Genomic DNA, 27,386 nt, shown 5'->3' with positions numbered 1-27,386 from the left:
ATCAGCTGTTTCTGTCGGCCCATTACAGAGCACAGTAATCACCCATCAGAACTAAAAGTCATTAGGCACAGCCTGCACTTTCTCAAATCTGTGCTTTGGGAGTGAGTGCCTGTATTTTACCACTGCTTTAATTGGGGATGCATTTTCCTTTACTCTGAAACAGATCTCTTGGCACTGAGTAAACCCGAATTATCCAACTATATTAAATGTAGGGTTGTTCATAAATAAATCTGTAAAAGATGCTTAGATGTATACCATGGTTTTTCATAGGAGAAATCTGAGTGATCCAAAAACTTCAGTTCTCTTGACATTTGCAGAATTTATGATGCAACTGAAGGACAGGGCTGGATGTGGTTATTTGAAAATATGCCTGGGGATGAGGTTGGTCAGTTCCTATGGTTCCCAGCTCACCTGTCTTTCATTTTGAAAGCCATAAATGCTGCTTTTGTGAGATATGTTCTGTCTCTTCTAAGCCTGAAGTTTTTCTTACCTACCCGAGTAGAAAACTTTCCCCACATTGGGGTTGATCTGTAAATGAATGCTGGGTTTGGCCTAGCACCACTTTGCAGTTTCCTATTTTATATTCCATCTTAGAGCATTGTCACACTGCTGAACCCTTGAAGTTAATATAAGATTGTAATTTTAAAATTAGAGTTCAGTTGGTGATTATTACAGTTCTGTCTCACTGAAATTGAGAGGTCCATTTAATTACTTTTTTCAAATATATTTTTTTGTCTTTATGATTAATTTAAATATGCCTAAGCAGAAAAAACCCCACCAACTGGTTTGAAAGTATGTGTGAAAGAAGATAGGAAAGCATGTTCCAATTTAATGTTTGTTTTTTTCACTGAAGTGATTGTTTTTCAGAACTAATAATAAAAAAGTTGGGGTATAAATGCTTTGTGTTATAACTGAAATGAGTCATGCTAGGTGTGTAACCACCTTATATATCCAGGGGGTGAATATCTCTTCCTATACAGATAATATGTGTAAATGTCAAATATCTGTGGCTTTTGCTTTTGGTGTAAAAAAGTATTTATTTTTGGGGAATGAAGCAACAGAGCTCTTTCTTTCATCAGTCATGTCAAGGGTTTGTGCTCCAGTGTGGAACCCAGCAGGCATAAGCAATATCAGAGACTATTCACTTCTGAGGGCAGAAAGAGAAGTTAAAATTCTCTTGTTTGCTTACAAAGGTGTAAATACTGTCTGGCTCTGATTATTCCCAGTTTTCACATGGTGCTCAGCATGTGGATTTCTTCACTAAGTGGATGATGGCCTGTAACTATTCCTTTGCAGAAAATGCTCAGAGCACCCTGTCTGTCCCTCCTTTTGTGGTTTTGTGAGAAGCAGTGATTTGAGAGGGGTAGGCTGAAGTGCCTCATGTAGCTTAGCTAAGCAGTGGAAAATTACATCTGCTTGTTCTGTAAATAATGTCCAGTCAGAGCAGATGTAATTAACTACTGAACTTAATGGATGCCACGTGAGGTTACAGATGCTATCAGTCATAAACTAGATGAAGGCAAGGGAGCTTTATTTGCTTGGAAATCCTTTTAGGACTAATTACTAAATATCTTTAAAATTGATTGCTTATGCTTTCAATTTCTGAGAGTGTTTTCCCATATCTATGTGGAACGGATTTGATGCAGCTTTAAGGAAGGATGGGAGACACCTTTATTGTTGAGGCTTTTTGTGGAACTAAATGGTTTCTCTTCCCTGGAACTTTCTCCCAGAGCTTTACTATTAGGAAACCTGATGTTATTTTAAGGCTGGCCAAGCTGTCCAGCTGTCTGGCAACACTGACCTGACACATTTTTCTTTTTGTCTAAATTAATTGAGAAATAGACAGTTGTAAAGATAAAATTCTGTTGATGTCACAAGTCTTGGCCTAACATTGACAAAGCAATTGGAGACATGGGGAGTGCCTCTCAAAAACAACCACCAAATTTAATTTCTGCCTGTTTGCTTTCAAACACTTTACAACTGGGGAGTCAGTGAGAAACCAGCCTGACAGACTTTGGGCTGGTGGGAGAGTTCTGCTGCTGACATTAACACTGAACTGACCATGTGCCTTTTGTTGCTTCAGCTGTGGTATTGAAGAATGTCCAATTTATTTTAACATAATATAATACCAATGTATCTCAATATAATTTTAGGGCTAACCTTTGATTTTTGTTCATGGTATGTGTTAACAGTTTACTGAATTGATATGAGCTGATGAGCCAGGCCTGGAGTTTTCATGAGATGCTCATTGTTTTATATAGATTTTTGTAGGATAAACCAGAAAGGTTCTTGTGGAATCCTTTTGTTAGGCTTGGTTATTCAGTTTTTAGGGGATATTTAAAGAGTTTTAAGAATCAAATTGGTTGTCAGGTAGCCTTGATGACGGTTAATTTGTCTAGAAACAACCTTTTAAGGAGTAGATTTGTGTACAATAGAAATATCAACTGACTTAATCATAGATTAATATTAGTATGAGCCTACAAGGGAGAGAATAAAACTGGATTTGTTTATTTGTAATGCTCTTGGCATTTTTAGCAGCTGTGACTGTTTCCTTGTGACCATTGCATGCCCAGTCTTGAAGGAATTTTTGGTGCAAGTCAAGACAGAGTAATTTTAAGAGCGGTTTCTAACAATAGCATTACAGCTGCAGTCCTGTACAGCTCTGAGATGAGACTCTTCCCTGCATTTTCTAAAATTTTGCAGAATGTGACCTTTTGACTTAAATTTCTGAAACTGGCGTCGTCTGGAAAAATGAAAGAGAATTTTGAACAGTTGCTTCCATTATTTGGGATGAGTGTTCAGTGCTGGGCAGGCTCTTTCACACATCAGGAATCTGCTTCATGGCCTTGTAAAACTAGAATTAACTAATGAGAAAGATTAATGAGCTGTCTAAGCTGTGTGCTTTATTGCTCTCAGTATTCCTTTGCCTTTAGGCTAATTTGTGCAAAAATATATAAGGAAAATTTGGGGCATTTATTATTGGTGTTATTTCTCAGGTTTTAAAGTATAACCTTTTATTTACAGAGGACTACCATGTGTCTTGCTTTTTATTTTGTTGCTACACACACACACACATATTTTGGGTTGCTGCTGTTGTTTAATTTGGGAAATAAGTTATCATAATGGTCTTCTGGAGCTGCTGCTGTTGCAATTTATGGATTGTCTGTTAGGAGAGTAAATTCATAGTTTTTCTTCTGCTCTGCTGGTTTTTTTTTCTATACTTCTGCAGCACATCTAGGACTCTGCAAAATTCAAGCTGTAATATTTAAGTTTGCTTTTTCCAGCTAGTGAAATTGCACCTTAAAAACACTGTCTCTTATGTGCTCTATAACATTTAAAAGTAAGTTTGGCAAGTGTACTTGAAGAGGGCTGCTTCTATGGTTGGTTTTATTTTTTTAGCCTTGAAGAAAACAATCAAGTTAATAGGAAATTAGCTTACTGATCTCTAAGAATTGAACAGCTGAGTTACTGTACCCCTGTTATTGTGACCAGGGCTCTTAGAGGTTGTCTTACTTTTCAGAAGCCACTCTTTGTTTAATCACAGCTGAAAAGCTTGGGATTGAACATAAAACTAGGAATTGTCTTTATTATGGGAAGAAAGAGACTTCTGCTTGACTGAGGGCATGAAATCAGAGTGACCCTGTGCTCCTGGTCCTGAGAAACAGAGACAGGAATGAATCCTGTGGAGGAAATGAGAGCTGGGGGACTGCAGGTCACTCATGGCTCTGGCTGGTGAGGGACGTGTGAGTGCCACCCTGCCCTGGGCTCTGGGTGCCCACTGAGCCGTGGCAGCTGTGGAGAAGCTGTGGCTTTTCCTGGGGCTGGTCCCTTCATCCCTTGGGAATGTGGTTTTCATTGCCATTTGCCAGTCCAAGCCATGACGTGTGGTTTCAGTCCCGTTTGTTGCCATGAGCAGTGGCCCATGGTGTGCACTGTGTAATGTTGTATTTTGTGTTGGAAAACATGATGTCATGTACAAAATATGGAGCAGACACTCCGGCTTACTAAAATACATATAGATATATTATATATATACACATGGGAGTGGGCACTGAAAATATTCTGAGGAAAGTGTGAATTCTTGTCTGTTTTGAGATGTATTCTGGAATTATTTTAGGTCAAGTAGTCAAAATCCATAATCTTATGGAAAGCCCTGAGGTTAAGTGATATGAAGGGTTAGTGGGAAGCTTCTGGTCACATATATTCTTGACAGGTTAATGCACAGATGTGACCTGGATCCTTAGCTTTGCTTACCAAAGAATAAGTTTCTGTTGCCCATTCAGAAGGGCTGGTGGGGGAGGGAAAATAATTTGCTGTGTTTGAGAATTTTGCTTGAAGTTTAAAGGGCTTTTAGCTTTATTTCCTTTTGCTGTAACTCTAATTTGAAATAAATCCAAAGGCTTTTTATTTTGCTGACTAGTAAGGGATTTCTAAGCTGAAGAGAAAAGAAAGGCTGGAAGATCTAAAAGCTTGAAATACATCATTGGCTGATTTGTGACCTGTGGGTCGAAAGACTGATATATACTGAATATTTAGTGAAGTAGGGCTGCCTGTTAGTTAAACAGCTGAGGGGTTTCTCCCCATTTGGTTTTATATGTTAGAATAGTTGCAAATGGTATTTTTATTGTCATGCAGTTCTGCTGAGGTAGAAAATGAATCAAAACAATAACTTTATTTTGCTTTGAACTTGTAGTGTGTTTAGGGTAGCACTGGGTGAACAGACACGCTATTGACTATTCTGGTGTCACACGCATTTTTCTGGAGGCTGTGGCCCTTTGCCACCATGAAGGTGAGATTTCATAGGAAAGAGAGGTTCCAGACAGTTTGGGTGGCGCTGGGAATATAGGGAAATGCCCTGGGACTAAGCTATCCATGGCATTTTAGAATTTGTGTGATGGCAGACATAAATTCAGTAGAGTGTGGAGAAAAGTCTGGGAATTAAATCCATGTCCTCTGAATGGTATTGGCAAGAGGCTGGGTATCCGTTTTCTGTATTTTAAATATCTCTGTAGCTAAGCAGATGATCTAACAATATGATCCTGAATTTAGTTTCTAAAAAGTCAGTAAATTACAGAAAATATCTGCAGCATCTTCTATAGGTTCATCTGACCTCCAGTACAGATACGGTTTCAGTGTTGCTGTTTAAAATTCTTTACTGATGAGTTTGGGAAACAAGTTCAGATGTAATCATTTCTAGACAGAGAAATTGAGAAGTGCTGTTTTTAATAACCATTTACAGTGATATGGTGAAAAGAAGGAAATTATTTTTCCTGACAGATTCTGATAGCAGAAAGAGAAGCTTAGCATGGGGCATTTTTTTTTTTTCTTAATCACCATGAAAAATTCCTTCCTGTTAATCTGATGGATGGATTACAGTTTGTCCTTGCACGGCCAGGTTGTACTTTCCATCAGAATTGGAGACTCCAACCCTCATTATATCATTTCTGTAATGCAAATGGTTATGTATAGAGGGAGATTTAATTAATCCCCTGCTGGTTGGTAGTATACCCTAAAGCAAACATAGTCAGCAAAGGAAAAAAAATTAAAACAAGAGTGCATGGTACCAGGTCACTGACTGTCAGTGGAATTTCATCATCTATGAAATATTAACTTATTAACTGAAATGTATTTACTCTTATAGCTGTAAAAATATTTGTCTATTGTCCCAACTGGTATGATAGTGAGTACCTTGCAAGGGAGCCAAGGTCAAAAGCAATCTCAGGAATCATGCTGTCTGCTCTGGCAAAAATATGGAACATCCTGTGTGGCAATGGTTCTCATTTTAATTTGCAAGGACTTCATTTAAGCTGCCATCAGTGCAGGCTCCAGCATCCAACTTTGCCTGTGGGTCTGTGCCATATGTGCAGATACATATTCAAGGACAAATTACAAGACTGAGAGAAAGTGACAAATTTGAGTGATGGGTTCCTGTTTTTTCACACTTTTGTGGCATAACGGATCTGCTGGAACGATGTGGGTTGTATTGTAGGTCAGTGAACAAATAGATTTCCAGACTTTATTTCCTCTCCATATTGTGTGCACACACCTATGCAAAAAGCCAGCACTGTTCCTGCTGCCTGAAACATTCCTGTTTTCAGATGCAGTTTCTGTGTATAAAAAACCACAACTGAATAAAATGTTCAGTATCTATGTATGTATAGACAATGTATTTTGCAAACAGAAAAATTCTCTTTAAAGTGACTGGTATTTCTTCTCTTTTAGCCTTCTTGCTGCCTGTAAAATGAGGATTGAGTCTTATTGTGGAAGCTCTTGTGTAGCATGATATGGTGTCCAACTGATTTTACAGCCTCATGATTGAGGTGATGAACTTAAGATAAAAGGAAATATAAGGAACTCTTTTGAAGGCAGATATTTGAATCAGCTTTTTATAAATTCTGCGATGCTGAATTTCTTTCCCAAAGTTCCTTTTTAACTGCTTGTCTGAAAATCTGCTGCTTCTTTTGTCTTGTGGAGATCAAGTTGCATGTTTAATAATTATGCCTTGAAATGTGGAACTGATACAAAAAATTAACTTTCAGAACAGTCTGTTCCTGTCATTTGGGTACTGCAAGATTTAATACACTCCTTATTTTTTAGGATCTGTGAAAGTTGTTCTTTATTTCCACTTCTGAAGGTTCTTTGTGAATAATGTGGACCAATATTTTATAATGTTCTTATGCTATTTAGCACTTCATATAAATCAAATATAAATGTAAGCCCCTGTTTTGAGGGTTATATTGTTGACCTAGAGAGCAGGTGGCATGAAGGCTGGCTGGAGTAATAATGGCAATATAAATATAGCTACTGGCAGCACAAGTGCTCAGGGAGGCACATGTGCTGTCAGAAGGGGCAGTTTGGAATCTTGCAGGTTGCTGTGTTGTTCTCATCAGAAGGGTGGTCTTTAATGAAAAATGTCCTTCAGGATAAACTAGCATATTGAAAGGATTACAGCTGCACCCTTTAAATATAGTGTTTCAGACCAAGTAGTCACAGCTCAGCACTCCTTTATTAGTTATCTCACCTCTTAAAATGTGATTTATTTTTTCAGGATACGTGGGTATGTAATGCCAAACTCCTTTGTGGTGTGAGTGGAAACCAGTTAAGTCATACCACCTACCTCATAATTTACTAACTAAAACATTTAATCTCTACTATAAATGATACTATATATGATTCTGAGTAGACTTTAACCTTTATAGGGTGCTTGTGGAATGCTGTTGGACTTTTTCCCTTACATTTTTCATAATTATTGAATCGCTATTTTTGTAGTGCTGCTCCATACATTTGAAATCACCCTGCCATTGTAAGATACAAACTCTCCATTGGTCCCACTGCACACACTGAAGTGTTGAGCTGTCTTCTTGACCCTGTGAGTGCATCCCCATCTCTGGGAGGCATTTTCATTGTCCCCTTGATCCCCTGGAGACCTGCAGTGTTCTCCTGGCAGTGGGCATCCTCAAACAGGAAACAGTTCAGCAGCGGTCTGCAGTCTTCTCCCTCCTTTCCATCTCCAGGCGTTTTCTCTCTGGGATGTAACTTCACACACAAGCTCCCTGGTGATTTGGGAAAAGCAAATCTCATTACACTGCTCGTGGCTGTGCAATGTCCAGCCCTGGTGCTTTTGCCTTGGCCCCACTGCTCATGGCGTGTTTTGGGGGATTGTAGGGGCTGTTACCAGCTCTGGAGAGACAGCGCAGGGCAGAGAGCTGGGAGAGTGCATTGTCATTTCTCCAGAGGACAGGGAAAGTGCTGCAGAGGCCTGAACGTGGTGGGCTGTGTGGCTGTTAGGGGTTGTGAAGGGGATTTTAAGACTAACATGAACTGAGGCATTGTGGAACAACAGGTATAAAAATTGATTGTTTTGATTGTGCTCTTTGTTGTCAAGACCACAGTGGTATTAAATGTGAACTGCTGCCTATTGATTCCACAGCTGCACTGTGTTTGTCAAGGTGGTGGTGCAGAATGAAGACAATTCCTGCATGGATAGGATAATATTTCAATTGCATTGAGATGTCATCTGCTAGGATTTTGTTCCTTCCTTATTTGGAAACTCAGTTTCCAAGGGATGTTTTCAGGAACAAAGCCCCAGGCAGCCCTCCTCCCAACCTTGCATGGATTTTATCCTGAATTACCTACATTATAGGAAGTATTAAAGGTCATCTTGTTTGAGTAAAGCAAGAGTTCTGTAAGGGAAAGGATTTGTCCATTCCTGATCCTGGACCATGTTTCTTGTGATGTATGTCTGGTAATTACAAGTCACAATTACCTGAGCTGTGCTGCTGCAAGGGAGTGTTCTCTCTTTAAATGACTTTTCAGCTCTAATGACTAGAGCAAAGCTTGTAAAAGTGAACCCTAGAAGTACAAAAACTAGAAAGTAGTTAGATTTAAAGGTCACTGTTTTGCTTGTTCATCCAGTACTATGAAATCCCAGAGCTTTAGACATACATTCTAAAAATTTCTGGAGTCAACAGAAATACGTCATTTGAATTGAAAAAGTGCCTTCTGCCAAAAGGTGCCATCTTCTTAAAAAAGCATAAATTAAATACAGCTGCTCATATGATGAAAGAGATGTATATGCATGTCTAAGTAACACACTATCCATAGAAGCAGAATAACATATAATATCTGTATCTTACCTGTTTTTTAATTCATTTGCAGTAGCAAAAAGCTGTCCTTGCTACATAGGTTTCCTTGCTACATAGGTTTCACAACTAATTCTTTCTAACATAGGAGAGTGGAAGAAATACCTTTTTTAGAATATAAACCACACAACCTGTTATAGATGTGAAATCCCAGAGCTTTAGACATACATTCTAAAAATTTCTGGAGTCAACAGAAATACGTCATTTGAATTGAAAAAGTGCCTTCTGCCAAAAGGTGCCATCTTCTTAAAAAAGCATAAATTAAATACAGCTGCTCATATGATGAAAGAGATGTATATGCATGTCTAAGTAACACACTATCCATAGAAGCAGAATAACATATAATATCTGTATCTTACCTGTTTTTTTATTCATTTGCAGTAGCAAAAAGCTGTCCTTGCTACATAGGTTTCACAGTTGGGAACTCATTCTTTCTAACAAAGGAGAGTGGAAGAAATACCTTTTTTAGAATATAAACCACACAACCTGTTATAGATGCTAATGATTTATTATCTTACGCACTTGAAGTGTTTTGATTAGATCTTGACAAGTTTGTCTGACGACAGGAATTTATTTCTCCATGCTGTAAGCTGTCAGCCTTGAGATAATTCACACATGGAATTTGCTCGGCACTGTTAAACTGTAATGAAATTTCAAATTATGGAGAACTAATACTTGAAAAGAATAATGGCATGTAAGAGTTAGTTGTTTATTTATCTGTTATTCTTTATGTGTTCTAAAGTGGCTGTAACTTTTTGGTATCTTTGAAAAACTTCAAGCCGAATCCAATGTGTTCCTGATCAGACCAGTGACTGCCTGTCAATAGCACAGTTAGTCATGTCAGTCAGCACAAACACTGTGGCTAAAGATGGAAAAGAGATTACCTTACCAGTGTTATGGATTTGATTTTTTTCCCCCTATTGAAGTGCATCCAGTTGGTATTGGCTGTGCTGGTGCTTGCTGGGCTCAGCCGGAGCGAAGCAGCCGGGGATGAGCACGGCCCGTGCCGGCGTTTTAAGGAGAAAACCCCCAGAATCGGGGGCCGGGGCTGCGGCCGCGGCTGCCACCTGGCGGTGTCCGGCGGGAGCGCAGCCCCCGCAGCCGGGCGGGGCCGGGGATTGCGGAGCCGGGGCTGGACAGTGCCGGGAGGGGACACAGTGCCGGGGATGGGCAGTGCCGGGAGGGGACAGTGCCGGGGATGGGCAGTGCCGGGAGGGGACAGTGCAGGGGGGACAGTGCCGGGGATGGGCAGTGCTGGGATGGACAGTGCTGGCGATGGGCAATGCCGGGGATGGGCAATGCCGGGGGACAGTGCCGGGGGGCAACAGTGCCGGGGATGGGCAGTGCTGGGATGGGCAGTGCTTGGATGGGCAGTGCCGGGGATGGGCAGTGCCGGGGATGGGCAGTGCTTGGATGAGCAGTGCCGGGGCTGGGCAGTGCCGGGAGGGGACAGTGCCGGGGATGGGCAGTGCTTGGATGAGCAGTGCCGGGGAGGGGCAGTGCCGGGGGATGCGCCGTGTCCAGCGATGTCCCCGCCTGGGGATGCCCCCGGGCTATTGACTGCAATAAAAACCGAAAAATCCACCGTCTGCATTTGCTTGTGCTGCTGAAATGCGAAATGCTGCTGAGAAGTGGAAATTGTGTTTGGCCTCGAATTTTTATTTATAATACATAACACAACTAATGTATATATCTAAAAAAAACCCAAAAACCCAAATCACCCCCCAAATCCACTCTATGGCATTAATTCTTCCTTTTGGTGAGAGTGTGAGATCATACCCAGCAGCTGCAGGCACACCACATTCCACACTTCTGGAAGTGGTTCAGTCTGATGCTGATGAGGTATGTAGGACAGAATTAATTACTGCCTTATCTGTGCTCAGGCTTGAATTTCAAAGTTATATTTGCTCTGTTGAGTGCTTATGATTTTTTAACTCCAAAGGCAATGATTGTTTAGGCAAAATGAACAACTTTCATACCCCAGACTGTGCATTGTGAATGTGCAGCAGCAGAGCTGTGCAGTTCCACACTGAGCATGCGCTGGGAAATGGCCAGCTCTTTATTCATTCCACATCAGTCATTTATTGATAAATAAATCGGTAATGTCTAATAAAAAGTAAAATTAACTCGAGGTTTTCTTTTTTATTTTTCCAGAAAGAGCTCAGTCTCCCCAGAAGAGGAAGCTTGTAAGTATAATTATTCCTTATTCATCCCTTGGTTTGTTTTGAACATATATAGCTGTTCAGTTGTGAAAGTAATTTAGATGGGCAGATGCTCTGTTTTCTCTGTTAAACATTTTCAAGAATCTGTCATGGGCTTGGGAAGAGCTAGCTTGGATTTCTGTGAGACTGAAGCCTCTATTCATTTCCTTAAGTGTAGCAGCAAAAGCAGTGGTAGTGTAAGCTTACTTCTAATGACCAGCTTGAGCTGATCCTGATACCAAAGTAGCGGCGTGTTGAGTGCTGCCCCTCGGACGGGGCTGAGGCAGCGCCAGAGGAGTCGCTGATTATTTATGTGATATGGGCAACTCTGATCACTGCTCCTCAAACAGTCTGTTGACAGAAGTCTGAGCACACAGCTCCTGGGCCACACAGGTCAGGTGTTTGTGGAGCAGGCAGCCTGATGGAGGTATCTCAATAAAGTAGTGTATGTCAGGAAAAGTAGGCTTTTAAAACTGTCGTTTAAACAAACAGCATTTTTTTTAATGCATTATGATGCTTAAAGAATTTCAGCGAACTAACTTGGTGTTTCAGTGGTATTATGAGAGCTTAGCTTCTGCTATGCTTACAGATTTATGGTGGAAGAAATTGCATTATTGATTGCATTGTATAAAAGAGAAAGCTTTTGTACTGCCTTGCTATTGCATTATGATTTAAAATTGTTTCCCAAAGCTTGTGGACTGCAGACTCACAAAAGCTTATAACCTTTCTTCCTCAGGTTTCTGGTTCTAATGAGAAATGATTTTCAGTCTTTCAGTGTAAGCTATCCCCTTTGTATAAGAAACAGTGTTTGGAAAATGCTATGTAGAGCTTGTGATTCAGGGCTGAACAATACAGAGGATCAAAAGGTCTTTTTTTAAAAGTGGGGCATGACCAGACCTTTTTGTTTAGTTCATATGACAATGATAAACCAGTCAGGGAGTTATTTAAAGAACATGAAGTACTGACTGGTTTTGGGGTTTTTTTTAACCAGTGTGCTTCAAAGGCCAGCTTAGCAAGATTTGAGAGATTTCTAAGACAGGTGGTGCTCATCATTTGAAGATTATGAAGGTTATTTGATCACATAGTGGAGCAGTGAGTTACCAGTAAGTTTTTTGTTGAATGTAATTTTTGCACAAAACTTTTGGAATTGAAATTGAGGATGCCAGAGATATTCCAGCTTATTCCAGCATGGAGGTGGGTATGACACAAGACTAGTTATGTATTTTCATTTGAGCTATCTGAGATACAAATGAAGTGCTTCAGATGTGTAATGTTTTAGTTACTGGTAACTAAACCAAATGACTGAATATTTTATTTCTGTATTACTTAGCTCCTGCAATTTTCATTACTTCACTTTAGTTTTCCTCCACAAGTGAGTGCCTTTTAAGCTGTCACTGTGTGAAGTAATTTAGCAACCTGTGTCAAGAAGATCCAGGCCATAAATTATAAGCACAAGGTTGCAGCTATTAGTGAGACTAAAAATCTATGAAGAATTGAAATATCTTAGTTGCTTGTGTTGTCTAGCTGATTATTTGATTGTAGTTTCTGGAATTACAGAGTTTATATCAAGTCAAGTACCAAGTGTAGTCCATAACCAAATGATGTTTTGTTGTTTGAGAAGTTTTAACTGTTCATGAAATCAGTAGTGCATTGTGGCTGATGTAGACCTGTGTTGATGCTGTACTATGAAATGCACAGGCTCACTGAAAAGGCTCTTGTGGGGTTGATCTGCATGGTTTTGCACATCCCAATGTCAGAGTGATTACTTGTTTTAAAAAAAATCCTCTTTTGTTTTTGAAATAGAAATTAGAGTAATTTATATCAAGGGAATAATTGTAATGTATGTGTGTAATATAAGGTAAAAATATACATATACTATGTATAAATGTGTTCATTTTGTCTAAAAGAATGGCATTTCAACTGCAGGCAGCTCTCAATTCTTCTGGAGGCTTTTCCTCTGCTGGAATCAACTGTGAACCTCATAAGCAATAACAAATTCTGAAAATAAATTTTTTTTCTGAAAAGCTGCTGTTGTGCTGTGGCTGATGAGCAGGGATAGTTATGGGTGTAGCCATGTCCTGATTCATTGACTGTCAGTCACTGACTTTTGTTCACCGACAGAAGCAGAAGCAGGAATGGACAGGAGGATGAAGTACCTGGCTGGGAGCCAGAAGCCCTCAAGAGGTGCATCCATTTTCTGCACAAACTCCAGCCTTTGTAGCAGTTCAGTAGCAATTGAAGTACATACAAAAATCAGCCACTCAGCATTTTTTGCTGTGCTAGTCTGGAGCTTGGGGTGCACTTACTTCTGTAAAAAATCTAGCACTGCTGACTGGTTTGGTGATTGCTTTGCTGGATTGTTGAGTTAGAAGGGGTTTAGCCTGCAGATCAGCTGTGGTATTTGTCATTGCTGAATGAAAAAGGATGAGCTGTTCCTGACAATGCTTCTAACTTTTTCTTTGTGTGACTCTCAATACTTCATATTTCCTGGGTCAGTTTGAGTAATCTCTGTTTTATTGCAGCAACTGATTGTAAGCAGGGACAAGAGTTGCTGTGCTTATTTGTGCTAAGGAAAAGGAGTGGAGTTACATGTCTCACTGTTTTTGTTGGGAGAGCATGAGAAATTTTGTTACCTAAAGGACTTGGGTGGGAGTTGAAGAGAATGAATGGTGGGATGGAGCCTGTGAAGTCTGTTGGTGAGTGTTGATGACTGTTTCCATATTAGCAAAAGGAAACTCGGGCACGCTGTAAAGGATGGCTTTGCACTTGGGTATCTTGCAATCCTAATTTTGAAATAATCAGCACAGAGTGAGCAGACATGTAAAACAGATGGGGGAATTGTACGCAGGGTGACATTAAGAGAAATGCCTGATAATTTAGATACCATTTTGTTGTTAATGTGCTTAAAGTGTTTGTGTTTCTATGGGGGGTTATGTTTAATGCACTAAAGGAGATGATATTCAGCTGAGTTGTAGGCTGCTAAGAGACTGAACAGTTAGAGAACAGGAATAAGTAGTTATATTTTGTCTCTGGTGTGGTTCAATAATCAGAGTTCAAAGTTTTCCTTTAATGAATTATGCATATAAATGTATTGGTTATGTTTTTCCCCATGCTTTGTTCACAAAAAAACCAAATAATTACCATTCATGAATATTTTCTTTAGTTTCAGATAGTGAATGTGGAGTGATAGACTCAAACTTTGATCTCCAGGCTATTAGTCAAAGTGGTTTAATTATTTTCAGCCATTATCCTGTTCTGTTCTCTGTAGAGATTGGTTTTTATGTTGTTGGCTGCAGCTTTCACGTGGTTTTGATGCGCACCTGCACGTGAATGGCAGCAGAGGTGATGCAGGCTTGAAAGACAAAGGTGGGGACTTTGCAGCAGGAGCATCCCGTGGTGAAGCACCTCTGTGTGTTCATGTGTCTGAGAGCAGCTCAGCACCCAGATCAGGCTGCAAACTGCATTTCATCCTGGCTGCAGGATGCCCAGCACTAGCCTGGAGCTCACTGTTGCTTCTGCTCACCTCCTTGGCTGAGCAGCAGTCACTAAATCCAGTTGGTGTTGCCCTTGAGCCATCTGGTTTCTTGTTCAGTACCCCAATAATAATAATAAATTAATTATAAATTCAGTTCTTTATAGCATAACTTTATTGAGCTGTTCAGGCTTTTTAATGAAAAATGCGGGTTTATATTTTAAATCCTCATGGTTTCTAAGGCAGGGTTCATGGTGTGGGTTGCTGTAATTTTTGTGCTAAATGTAAAATTTTCTAAAAAGAAAACACAGCTTTCCCATATTATATCCAAATTTGAAAAGAGTAATTTCCTCAGCAAACTAAATTTGCTAAACCAGTTTCTAACTTCAGCTGTAAGTTTTTTTTGTTAATTATTTCCTGCTATCAACCATCTGTATCAAATATACTTTAAATGGCTGTATACAAATGGAAAAAGAAAATGGAGGCATAAGAAATGTGAAAAAATAGTTTTAGCCCAGAATATATCCAGGAAAAATACACATTCATATGAACCACATATTACACATTGTTGTTTTGATGGAGATAGGTGCTGGTGAAGAGTAGAATTTACCTGAAGTTTTTATGTCTATCTCTGAAATACGGCAAGCAACATAAAAGTGTTTGCTGAAGACATGTGCAAGCCTTTTATGGTGGTCTTTATTCCTCCTAATCACTTTTTAAGGCAGCTTATGTCCCCTGTGGGAATTGTTTTCTCTCATTTTCTCCCTCTTTCTCTGAAAAACCCTTCTACTTTAAACCTCTGAAGATTCTTAGTTTCTGCTGCCCTAGACATTTCTGAGGGGGTTTCATTAAACAAGTCTTCATCATAATTTGTTACACTTGCCCCCAGCTTCTTGACAGTAAAATAACACACAAACACACCAAGGGATTTTTTTGAGGGGATGTGCTGAACTACTTGTATTCTTTTGAATGTTTAGACCTTGGAAACAATAAGAAGTTTGATGGCAGGAAACAAAATTTCTGGCCTTTAGTGGTTTATGTCTTCGTGCTGCCATGCTCAGGTGCTGTGGGAATTTCCTCTGTATCTGCAGAGAAATGGAGTATATAATTCAGTTTCTGCTCGTCTTGGCGGGTGAGTGTTTCTGCTGGTGATGGATCGATGCCATTTCCCTGCCAGGAGCAAGTGCCACTGTCCCAAGAGTGGGAAAGCCAAAGTGCAGGAAGTGGATGAAAAATGGTTCTGAAAAGGAGTAGGGAATTTTGCTGCTTTTGCACTCTGTTCTGATTTGGATGTGGAAATAAAGTAAGAAATAATGCCTCCAGTCAATGCATTCTGCTTGTGGTGCTTTATATAGATGGGGAGAGAAAGAGGTGCACTCTTCTGAGCACCCCATCCTTCTCTGAGCACATAGAAGCAGCTCACAAGCAGTAGGTCAAAAATAACCTGCTGCTCTTAAGCTGATCCATGGGGCTGGTTCTGGAGGTGGACGTGCTGAATTATTCTTGTGGGGCTTCACAGCAGTGCTCCTATTCCTGTATTAGACTTTTAAAATTATTTGAAAGTGTTGTTTCTTTAAAAGAAGTTTTGATTTGGTGAATCAGGAGTATTTTAGTGTTATGTATAGACTGTAATCTCAGAGACAAAGAATTTATGGAGGTTTTCATCAAGGATTTAAAAGTGGAAAAAGTGTTTTGCGCAGTTTTTATTGTCAAGTTTCCACTACTTAATCCAGGCTCTCATTTAATAAGTACAATAGAATTATTTGCAGCATACCAAATTTGTACTTTTCGTTGCTTGCTGTGCTGACTCCAGAGGCACAGTGTGGGGAGCGGGGGCTTTGGTTGTGTAAGGAACAGCCACCCTGGCCCTTCCTCCTCAGCCTGGAGCTCTGTTTTCCTAATTGCTGAGAGATTGGGATTTTCTAGTGTGGGGCTGCGATCAGAATCATGGGAAGGTCTGAAGGTCGGAGTTGTCACCTGGAATTTGACTTGGTTGATGAGTACTTGTGAACGGCAGCCTAAATGCAGCCTTTAGCACTCTAAAACCTATCAAACATATATATGTATATATATGGAAACTTTTTTGGGGAAGGTAACATTCTTACAACTACACATTAAAAAAATGTCGGACATAATTTGGGGGCAGTTTAGTTAATAGCACAGAATTGATTTTGAGCTGACTGAAGTCGCTGTTTGCAAGCAGAAGCGTGAAGGGAACATTTCCTCCTGGTGAAGGTGTTCCCCCTTCCTCCCCTGCTGCGTCCGGCTCCCCCGGCTGCTGCGAGCGCTGCCGCTCTCTCTCTTCTGGGTGCTGGAATCCATCAAGTCTCTGTCTGGAGCACGGCTCGGCAGTGTGGGGAAGGTGTTTTAAGCCGCAAGTTTCGCGTGCAGGCCAGGGGATTGATTTCTGCCCGGGGGCTGGTTCACGTGTGCCGCGGGCCGGCCGCAGCTGCTCCCCGCGCCCGCTGAGGGCTCTGCCGGCCTGCGGCTGCGGGCGCCGCTCTGCTCCGCCGCCCTGCGGGTGTCAGGCTGCTCCGGGATCCCTGCCTGATTCTTTCCCTGTGCCGTGCCTCTCCGCCGTCCCTTCGGTGTGCTGGGAAGGCTGCTGGCAGCCCAGGAGCTGGTAAATGGGTCGGCTGATGTGCGGCGCTCGGCCGGAGCGTGGCGGGGCCGTGTGGCTGGCGGTGTGACAGGTCAATGGCCGCTCCGTGCCCTGGGCGCCTTCCTTTCCTTCTGCTGGGCTCCGCTGCCTTTCGCCGGACGCTGTGAATAGCCTCGCAGATGAGGTTTTTTTTTTTTAATCTGATTTTTTTTTCTTATAAATAATTAGGTTTTTGACATGAGCTGTGTGATTAATCTGGACCATTACTGAACTCCCGAGGTCTCTGTGACACTGGGGGTGTGTGGAGAGCTGGGAATTGCACTGATTGTTCCGTGCTCTGCGTTGGAGTGATAACAGTGGCCTCTCCTTCCCAGCCCTAAGCCTCTTAGGCTGGGAAGAGGCGTATCAGTGTATCAGCACAATGATGAAGCGGAGGAAGCAGAGGCTCGGAGCCCCATCTCTGCGGATCCAGTAAGGACTGTTGTGAAAAAGGAATTGCACTTAATCATTTCAAATTGAAGCTATGAAGAAGAAAAACAGGCCAGAATTTTCTGTGGCCAATAGACACAATTGGACATCAATTGCTTTGATTTGTTAGAACTTTATCTGTCATGCTTACTTGGCTGTACATGAAATTTCGTTTTGGAAGCTTTAGCATTTTACTTTTGTGGAGTATTGACCATGAAGTATAGCCAAAAAAAATCAATGTTTTAATGTTTTTAACTGGGATACATTGTGGTTAAATTTTGTCCCAAGCATTAGTGTAGTCAAACTAAATGTTTGTAACTGTCTTTCTAGTTTGATCATTCTTCAGATTTAAAGAGCACTTTTAATAATCTGTCAGAAAGCTGTCACAGTGCTAAAATCTTCAGAAACCTTTGCTACCTTTGCTGTGTTCTAGAATTAAGAATGCTTTTGAAAACTTCTGGATTTGAAGCAAGAAGTCTTAGCTACATTGCCACATTGCCACATGCATTTCTACAAATGGAATTCTAACAATCATTTCCTTTTAAAATGCTTTTTCTTTATAAGTGCTTTGAAATCTACTAATGGAAACTGCTACTTATGTTCGTAATTATATTTATTATTTTTATTAGGTAAAATTAAGGAAATTGTATGTTTAATACGGTGTTCATAAGTAGAGGAGGTGAAAATAATCTATCGTGTAGTCAGTGGAGGGAGGAGCAGGGTAAGAGGCAGGCTTAACCTTTTCTGTCTGCAGACTGTAAAGCTCATCAGCTGTTTAAGCAGAGATTGCTGGTGGGGAGGATTTCCAGTATATAAAGGCTGCTTTACTGATAAGTATTTGGATTTGGCAGGAAATTTAAAGCTGGGAACATGGACAAACATGCCTGACTTCAGGACCCTAAGTGTAAAATATCTGAATTCTAACCAAAACTGAAGCATGCCTCAAATTTCCATTTTGCTCACTTTTGTGTTTAAATATGGTAAATAGAAACCTTTTTTCAGCCCTCAGTCAAAAATCAAAGTTATAGGTGTAAGAATACACTGGCACTAATTTGTATTCTAACACATAAGCACACTGTGGAATACCAATAATTGTAAGTTAACTTTTACTTTATTTCTAGCCAAGGACATCTCATCGTGTATAGTTCACTAAAGTAGGTGTTAGAGCCTCTGCTCTGTGTTTATGTACAAGTCTGTTTGCAGCTTTTTGAAAAGCAGCTACTTTGAGACCTTTTCTGTGCCCTGTGTGAATACAAATGTGCCTTGGCTGCTGAGCCTGCAAAAGCAGGATAGTTCAGAGCTGAGCACAGAGCTGGGCACCAGCCCCTCAGCTGCAATCCTGATGCTGCCTTGGATGTGCTGTGGACATGTCGCTAAGCCTCTTCATGCCTCAGTTTCCCCACTGCTTCCCCACAAAATTAGAATAAAGCCATTTTGCAGTGCTGCTTTCAGGCTTAATTAGTTGTTGCTCTAAAACAACTGCCACTGCTAAATGTTGTTTTATAGTTAATGGTTTGTGTCATCCATATTTTCACAGTTGTGTGTTTTGGTTATTGCCACAGCTGTGGCATGGAACCATGGCCCCCAAATTGTGAAGGCAGTGATAGGAATGGCCCATGTTTGCCACTGGTGCCATTATTAATTTGTTCATTTTTCTCACTTAAGCACTTTATATTAGAGATTGACAATGGTGTATATTCCAGAAAGCCTGGAAATCACTGCAAAAAGCATTTGGATAATTCCAGATTGGAGGATTTTTGTAGTGAAAAAATAACATTGAATAGATATTAAATTGACTGAAAAATACATTTTGGTTTGGATGATAATGGAAAGAAATTACTTTTGACCACTTAGTTTATTGCATTTGTTTAGAAGATATAACTTGTATTTTGAAATTATCTTTTTTCTTTATTGAGACAGAAGATGTGATATTGATCCTGATTTTTTTTTTTTCTACTGTGGTACCTTGTCAGAATCTCCTCTCCTTTGTTCTCCCACTGCCGAGGAAACGATGTTCATCAGCACATGTTCTCTCCTACATCTGCTCCAGGTCTGCAGCATCTTAAATTCCCATTTAGTGCTGACTGTGCACTTGTCACTTCTCCTCTAGTATTTTACCTGAACTCACAAGCCCAGAGCAATCCATCTAGTCCATGCTACAGCCATCCTTTTCAGTGGAGGTAAGGAGAGGTATCAACTAGGAATCTCTAACAGTTTGGTGTTGGCATAACCATCTATGAACTTAACAGCTTTACAGTTCAAGAGAATAACATCTAACAGAAGGAAACAGCTTCCTACTCACAGCTTACTTCCAACCATTTAGTGTTCAAGTTGATGTTGCGTATTGGGACAAATTTTTTTTTGTACTTTGCATGTAGGGAAAAAGATAAATTGGATTAAGGAACAGAAATCTGTCTGGTGGTGTGTGGATGCCTCTTCCTGGTGTTACCTTGTGCAGCTTGTACCATGCCACAGAGGAGCCCTCACAGGCATGTCTGGTGTCAGGAAAACCAATTTAAAAATAAAGCAGCCTAAAGTGGGGTCCTTAAAAACCCTGTCTAAGAAGTGGGTCTGTGCTAAATACTGAACCCTCTTCTATTCCCTGGAAATCCACTCTGCTTTCTCACAGAGGCTGGCAGGCTGAAGTCTCCAAGCACAGGGTACACAAAGGATAAGGAATAGAATCAGGCCTGTTGTTAGCAGGCATGAGTGAAGGATACAAGAGTTTCTGAAGCAAAAATAGCCCAAACCAGCTCAGTTTATATTGAAGCACTTAACAGCTCAACTGATATATTTTCCCTTCAGGATTAGCTCTTGCTCCTCGCTGTGCTTGTGTAGGTCAAGCACAGCCATCAGCCTTCAGCTGCAAACCTTCAGCTTCTTCACTCAGAGGAAATGTCACCAGCTCTCAGGGGGACAGTCCCAGGCAAAGGCTCACACACGCTGGAGATCTTTGCGTGTGCGATTATGAAACTGGAGCTCAGTGGTACCTACTTAAAACTTGAGCCAACATTGCACCAGAGGGCTGGTTTTGAAGTTCACATGCTGCAGGGTGGATGTGGCTGCTCAAATTTCGGTTACTCATCAGGTGGTAATGCAATAGCCCCTGAATCTAGATGTTATTTCAGAGGGAGGTTGGTCTTGCTGGCCAACTCTGGTAGGACTAACCAGAAAATGTGAAGTTGAACTATTTTAGGCTTCTGCCCCTCTAATGCAGAGTAATGTATATGACATCTGTTGAGTGGAAATCAGGTTGTCAGCAGAGGAAAGTTGCATGTGTCTGTCCTCACTGTGCATGGCCATGGGGAGAGGCTTGCCCAGCGTCTGCTGCTTTCCCTGCACCATGGGCAGCACTTGGTGACAATTCTTAATAAGGTGCTCACTTTGGCAGCACTTGGGGGAAGTGAAGGGCAGCAACTACAGAAGAGTCTCCTAACATTTCAATGTCATGGCCATCAATCTAATTTTAAATGAATTTTTATTATTTAAAGGCTGGTGTTGGATAATGTTCCTTTAAACATGGGTGATTAAACTCAATTAAATGCTGTTTAGCCTTGGGGCTAATTAACGGACTGGTGAGTGGCAGTTAAATATCAAAATTAGATTATTGTTCAAGTCAACTGAGAACTGTTCTTTTTGGAGATGAGATTTGATGCTTATTGATTATTTTCAAGAGCCTTTTTGATACTTACTGCTTTTTCTTCCTCTGAGAAACCTTCAATTTTCAGAGTTCTGACATGGGTCAGTGAATAATTTACTCTCTAAGAACAGTTCATATAAAAGTCTTAATAGCAAGCTTTATTCCACTGTTACTATGGACTCCTTGATAATAATATTTTTCACATATGGGGACCTTCCAGCCATCTGCTCTTTAAATACTGAATGGTTGATGATTCACAGATACATGGTTCTGTGTGAGAGCTTAGGTCGACTATAATAAGTTTTTATTTTTGTCGTGGTTGCTTTCACCTGTGCAGCTCTTGATCCTGTTTTATCCTGTCTTTCTTTGTTGTAGTTTTGTTTACTTGGTTACGGTGCCAGTGATAGCCATTCCTGCTTGCTTAGAGCAAAGGTTCATCCTGGCAAGTTACCACTGTCATTGATCTGCTCAGCTTAGCACCTCAGGTTAGCCAGGCAGTGATTCATTTCCATGGCTATGCAGGGAACTGCTGGAAAATGTAACAAGAAAAGCTTGTGCCTTCATGTCAAATCTTCCTCACATTTTACCTTTGGTATATTGCATTTGCAAGAATCTGCACAGATTTTCCCTTGTTCCCTCTGTTTCATGGTGCCATTGATAATTTTATGTCGACAGATGAACAACTGTTGGTGCATCTGATGTCAAGACAGATGGCATGGAAGTTCATGGTTTCTGAAAGAATTAATCTAATTAAGATTGAAAATATTTTATACATAACCTTTGAACAAATGAAAATAATGTAAACCTTGCAAAAGAGTAAAAGGAAATGTGGTCTGATTACAATAAAACCAAATTGATAACAGGTGGAATAAGACTGCTATAGTTGATGGAAATGTGGGTTGGAATTAAGGTCATGCATCTTTAGGAAGAAAAGAGAATTATGTTCAGAATTAAACAAGTTCTGATTTTTGTCTTTGGGATCTGGCTTGCACTCTTCTGGGGGTAACAGGAAAGTCAAATTACTGAAGAAGAAAATGAGGCCATGTTTCACAGCTGGTTCTCTTTATGAGCTGGCAAATCTTTGTGCACCCATATTTGTCCTTTAATTTAATCAAGATATGAATTTACAGCATTTTTTGCTCTCAAGTTGCTTAAGAGATGTCATGAATTGATTGTTCTAACTTGGAAGTGATGAACCGTGAGATTAAAGGAGAGTGCAATTACCCCCATTCCAGAAAATGTTACATTCTGTGTAACACCCTCAGTAAGATATAAGACATTTTCAGTAATTCTGGAAACAGTTTAATTTGTTTGTGGTAAAAAGGATGAAAGTGTCCAGGTGCTGTTTTTCTGGCATCTCTGATTGCTGCAGCTGAGGTGAAGTCTCAGTGGAAATTTGCTTCAATTTCCTAACAAACCAAGGGAAGAGTTGGCTTCAGCTGGATCATTCAAGGGGCATTTTCTCGTGCTATTTCAATTTCATGAATTCATGCCAGTTGTGGAACATGTTCTTATAGGGATGTATGGTGGAGGTTATTTTTACAGGAATGTTTTCCCTTGGAAATTCTAGCTTTAATGAAGTCTATTGGAAATAGCTATTAATTTTTTTATAGCTTTTCAGAATAGTTTAATAGAATTTTTTCCTAGCCTCTACAAAATCTGGTCACCATTTGTGGATGTGATGGTGACCAGACCCTTGCTGTCTTATTTAAGTAAAACAAAATGGGAAACCTAATGTTGCTCCAAAATAGTCTTTAAGCACACTACATAATTACTCGATCAGTGTGTAATTGCAATGTTATGAGTTTTATATAATTAGGATTTTATGGACATCTGTGATATAATTTAAGAATATATTAATTTATTTACATAAAAAGCCTATTCTAGGAAACAAGCCTTTCATCAATAACTGTGGTAAGTAGCTAGAATCTATTATACACAGGCGTTCAGGAAATGTCCTGGAGGGCTGCCTGCCTTTATTTAAAGCCTTTTTTGTACAAGCTGTTGCAATGGATGAGGGGAGAACTATATTTAGAGCTATGGCTTGTTTGGGTGTGTGAGTGAGGTTGGGTGGGCAGTGTCCTGGGCAGGTCTGCTCCGTTGCAGTGAATCCAGTGGGCTTTCCACATTTGCAGGATGCTGGTCAGCAAACCCTCCCCAAAGGGTGGGGATGGGGACATCCACCTTCTTCGAACGGGTCTCCTGTTAGACTGTGGCTCTTCATCTTGTGTGTGAGGATTGCTGTGTGCCTCAGTGAGAGGCTTGTAGCTCCAGTCCTGCTGCTTCAAGGCAGGTGCAGAAATCCCTTCCTTAGCACAAGGATGTATTCTTGGCACAGATCGCCCCAGATCACCTGAGGTTTGGGTTTTGTAGACTGCATATATTTTACAACATCAGGGCCGTAGCTGTAAACAGAAGTTCCTTATTTTTAAGGAAGATCAAAACCATTTCAGAATTCAGACTTGATGAGTTTCTTTGTTCTTATTTTGAAATACCTCAAAGCTTATCAAAAGTTGTTGGTTTCCTGTCTTTGCCTAAATTTTGCCTAGTGTAAAGTCATTTGATATCATACAGGTTTTATATTTATTTTTTTTTAGTTAGAATTCCCTATTTGACAAATGCTGGAGGATTAATGAAGAGGCCTATATTCAGTTTGAATGACATTTGGAAATTGTTCTGGTTTTGCAGTAAGTGTTATCCTGGTTTAGTGCTTGATTTGGTACAGGTTCTGCTTTCTTAAATGTGCTAAATAATTGGTCAGAGTTGACTGCAAGATGGCATAATGTCACTCTTGGAAACAGTGTAGATCAGCAATTCAAGAATAATGAGAAACAGAACAACTTTGTGGATATATCATTATGCATAATATGAAATGATGAATTTTGAGTAGGTAAGCTTTTGGCAACTGAATTCTAATCTACATCTCACATCGAATGAATGAGTTTCCCAGAATTAATTTCTTTTTTAATGGAAATTTTTCTCCTTATTCCTTTTCCTTTGTACTGGTTTTTGTTCTTGGGAATCATTTTTCCCATCTATGAAACTACATGGGAGGGACACACTGGTGATACTTGAAACGTGACGGCTCAGATAACTTCTTGTGTGTCTTGGGCTGACGGGAAATTGTTTGTTTAATATGGTTGGCAATATTGACGCATGGTGGCCTACATGGTATAATTTTTTCATTGAAGGCATTATGTAAATGCAAAAATCCCTGCATGCTGCCTGTAGCTGCAGTAGCAGAAGAGTTAAACCCTGGGGTTTGGAGCCCAAGGTGTGAATTCTTGTCTCCTTCCAGGCTCACATTTTGGCTGCTCTCCATGGGACCAATTGTAAATCATAACCTGGTGGTTTGACCTGGGAAATTGGAGGCTGCCAGAGGGGAGCTTGTACTTGTGACTTTAGGAGAGCTTTACTGTTTGTTGGCCATTTCACCTATAAACCATATAAGGTTATGGTTCATAACTGGTTTTTCTATAAAATCATGTTTGAAGGCTGTGATCTGCTGGTGCACCTGTGTATGAGCTGACTCATTTACTACCCCTGCACTATTCAGAGTTTGGGATGGCTGGGATAAGTCAGCAACTTCTAGGGAGGAACGAAGAGCTCAGAAGATTCTTAAGAGACTGTAGTAAATATTGAAGCCTTTCTTTTTCTGTCCTTATCCTCAAATAACAGAGAGTTCCTCAAACGACAGTGGTGTGCTCCTTCCAAGTAGTCTCTCCTTCAAAGACTTTTTGATCTCGGATACAGATACAGAGCACTGAAAGATTCCTGGCAAGGGAATAGTTCTGAGAAAGAAGTAAAATTCTTAACCAGACAGTCATCTGTTTATTATTGTTGATAGACAGTGCCATGCATTTTCCAAGGTTTGTTTTTAATTGGACTATGAGGCAGCCAGGGGCTATTTTTAGTATTAATTTGGAAAATCAGTGAGTGTGCAAAGAGGACTGTTAATGTCCTGTGCTGAAACATTAATAGCAGAGATGTACTAACAGTGAGTAACTTGTGTCACCTTCATAGCCTGGAGCTGGGGGAAACAGAGATTATTTTACACAGCTGTGTGTGTCAGCCCAGGACTGTTCCTGCCCATGAGCAGCAGGTTCCTTTCCAATGTGTTTCCTTAAAAAATTGCTTTTTGAAGACACGTGTTCATGTGTTCCAGATTTAATTTAGTTAGATAAACCATTTAGTGGATCAACATTAACCTGAAAGCTTAAGGAAGATTTAGGATGTAAAGAAGGAGGGTAACTTTTCACCAGTTTTTGGAATGGCATCCCATTTCAGCTATGAGCTGTGGTGAACTTTTGTCTCGAAGGAGGGTAACTTTTCACCAGTTTTTGGAATGGCATCCCATTTCAGCTATGTCTCACTATCCTGAGCTGTGGTGAACTTTTGTCTTAGATTTATGCTCTTGTTTGAATATTCATAACTACCATGCCAGAGAGCCTGCAGAGCTGCTTCTGCTGTAAATGGACCCACTCGTGCTCTCTTTTCTACAGGCTACATCTGTGCTCCCCTTTTTTCAGTATCTCTCTATTCCTGTTTTTGTTCATTCATCTCAAATATGCTTCTTTTAGTGCTCTAAGTTCTCTCTTCCCCTCATTTATCTCCTGAAATTTTGCTACTTTGGCTAGTTGTTATTATTCTGTCATTCAATCCCTTGTGTGGTACTTGAGAGCATAATCTTCTAACCTAGTTTACATTACACTGTCATTATGAATTATTAATGTTCTAAAATAAAATCTTCAAACCGTAATCTTTGCTGTGGTGAAAGAGCTCTGTGTGCTTTTGTTTCCTTCCTGTTCTCCCTGTCCTTTCCTTTCTTCAGACCTTTAGGTCTTTAGAGCAGGGATGTTATTGATCCAGCCGTCTGGGAAAGACTTGCTGTGCACTTAGAATTGCATTGTCACTTCTCTGGGCTGAGATGGGCATTTATTATATAAACACTAAAAAAGCTGGTTTTGGAAGTAATTCTTTTGATTCTCATCAAAGACATGCTCCACAAGTAGAAGTAATAATGTATGTTTGGGTTATAGCTTGCCTGAGAAGGTGAATATTTATTTTTATTAATGAATGAATATTATTACTTTTTGTACTCTTTATTAAATTTTTGTTTTGTTCCTGAGATTCTCACTTGTATTTGTGAGCAGATGAGAAATACAAAATAGCAGAATGGGTCAAGTTATAATTCTCAGCAAATTTTTAGGGCATAATTTTCCACTGAAAGACAAAGAGTCCCTACTAGCTTTCTTCCACACTTCATTTAATGCAACTGCTTGCCCATTCTTCTTCCGAGAGACTGGAAGATTCCAGAACCATGAAACGCCCAATTTCCCGAGCGAATCAACGCGCAGCTATTGACCAGAAGCGTTCCTTTAAAGTCACGAGTGTCTGCGTTGCCCTCGCAGGGAACTTGCCATTCGTTTGAGCCAAATGCAGTTGATGAGAGCTGCGTGTGCCTTTGGCATGGAGGAGAGGCCGTGGGGACGTGTCCCGGCCTGCGCCCCACGGCTGAGCGCGCAGCCTGCGCTGGGGCCGCCATGGATCTCACAGCCGGGACCTGCCGCTTCTGCAGCTTCCCCCTTGGTGTCCCCAGCAAGGGCAGCTGCAGGCTGGGCCGCAGGACGCCGCAGTCGCTGTTCTACGTCGTGTTTTTGTGAGTTTTGGGCTGGGAGCCGTGCCTGCCCTGCAGGGAGGGAGCTCTCCGCAGCGCAGGTGGTGTTGGTTCGCACACCTCACCCGTGCTCTGCCCGCCGGTGTGTTTGTTTAGGAGCCTGGGTGCTGTACTGAGCACTTTGGCCAGCTGCAAATAGGGTTTGCTTTTCTTACTGGCTGCGTTTTAATAGGTAGCGCAGAAAATGTTTTTGTTAGAAAATATTTTTTAATATTGTATATATTTGTGCTTAAATTTTAATTTTTTTTCTTTCTTTCCCTAATTTATAAAATCTGTATAATGCTGCATCTCCTAATAAAAATTTGAAAGAAAAGAAAGTGAATGCAAGATGGATATTCCCATTTATTAACACTTTCTCTTTATATTTGAGGTGGCTTAAAAGGTCATTGGTGAGGTGGGTTATGAAAGTAATTTATTTTAAAACCAAGCAATTTTGTTATATATTTTTGTTTCTAGCTGTATTATTTAGATTTATTTTTGCCATTTTTAATATTACAGTAGCGTGTAGTAAGATGCAGCATTGCAAATGGATAAATTTTGGTTTTAGTATTTCAACATGAATGTTTCCCTGGAGACTGCAGAAATCATTACCAGTTCCATATCTGTCCATATCTGTACTTTATTTCAAAGCTGAGATTTCAGTTTGAGTCAATTTATCTTAATTTATTAAATCTGCTTCTGTGT

At 40.4% G+C, this 27,386-nt stretch overlaps 1 protein-coding gene across 9 annotated transcripts in view; it reads left to right on the top strand.

The window, feature by feature from the left end:
• The window catches only part of MAST2 (microtubule associated serine/threonine kinase 2), a 189,122-nt gene that overhangs the window by 71,382 nt on the left and 90,354 nt on the right, over positions 1 to 27,386 (top strand). For 3 of the 9 annotated variants that reach the window (XM_041421477.1, XM_041421476.1, XM_041421475.1), the window contains exons 4-6: positions 10,797 to 10,828; positions 18,507 to 18,539; positions 19,359 to 19,565. In XM_041421477.1, coding sequence (XP_041277411.1) covers positions 10,797 to 10,828; positions 18,507 to 18,539; positions 19,359 to 19,565 — 272 coding nt within the window. Of the gene's footprint in view, positions 1 to 10,796; positions 10,829 to 16,752; positions 17,009 to 17,145; positions 17,389 to 18,506; positions 18,540 to 19,358; positions 19,566 to 27,386 lie in introns of those variants that run through there. The other 6 variants (XM_041421480.1, XM_041421479.1, XM_041421482.1 and 3 more) reach the window with 5 other exon arrangements.

Source organism: Onychostruthus taczanowskii, unplaced genomic scaffold (genome assembly GCF_017590055.1).
Source record: "Onychostruthus taczanowskii isolate IOZ18803 unplaced genomic scaffold, ASM1759005v1 scaffold7, whole genome shotgun sequence".
In the NCBI taxonomy this organism is placed as follows: domain Eukaryota; kingdom Metazoa; phylum Chordata; class Aves; order Passeriformes; family Passeridae; genus Onychostruthus; species Onychostruthus taczanowskii.
The sequence above is the reverse complement of the archived record's forward strand: the minus strand, read 5'-3'. Positions and strand labels throughout refer to the sequence as shown.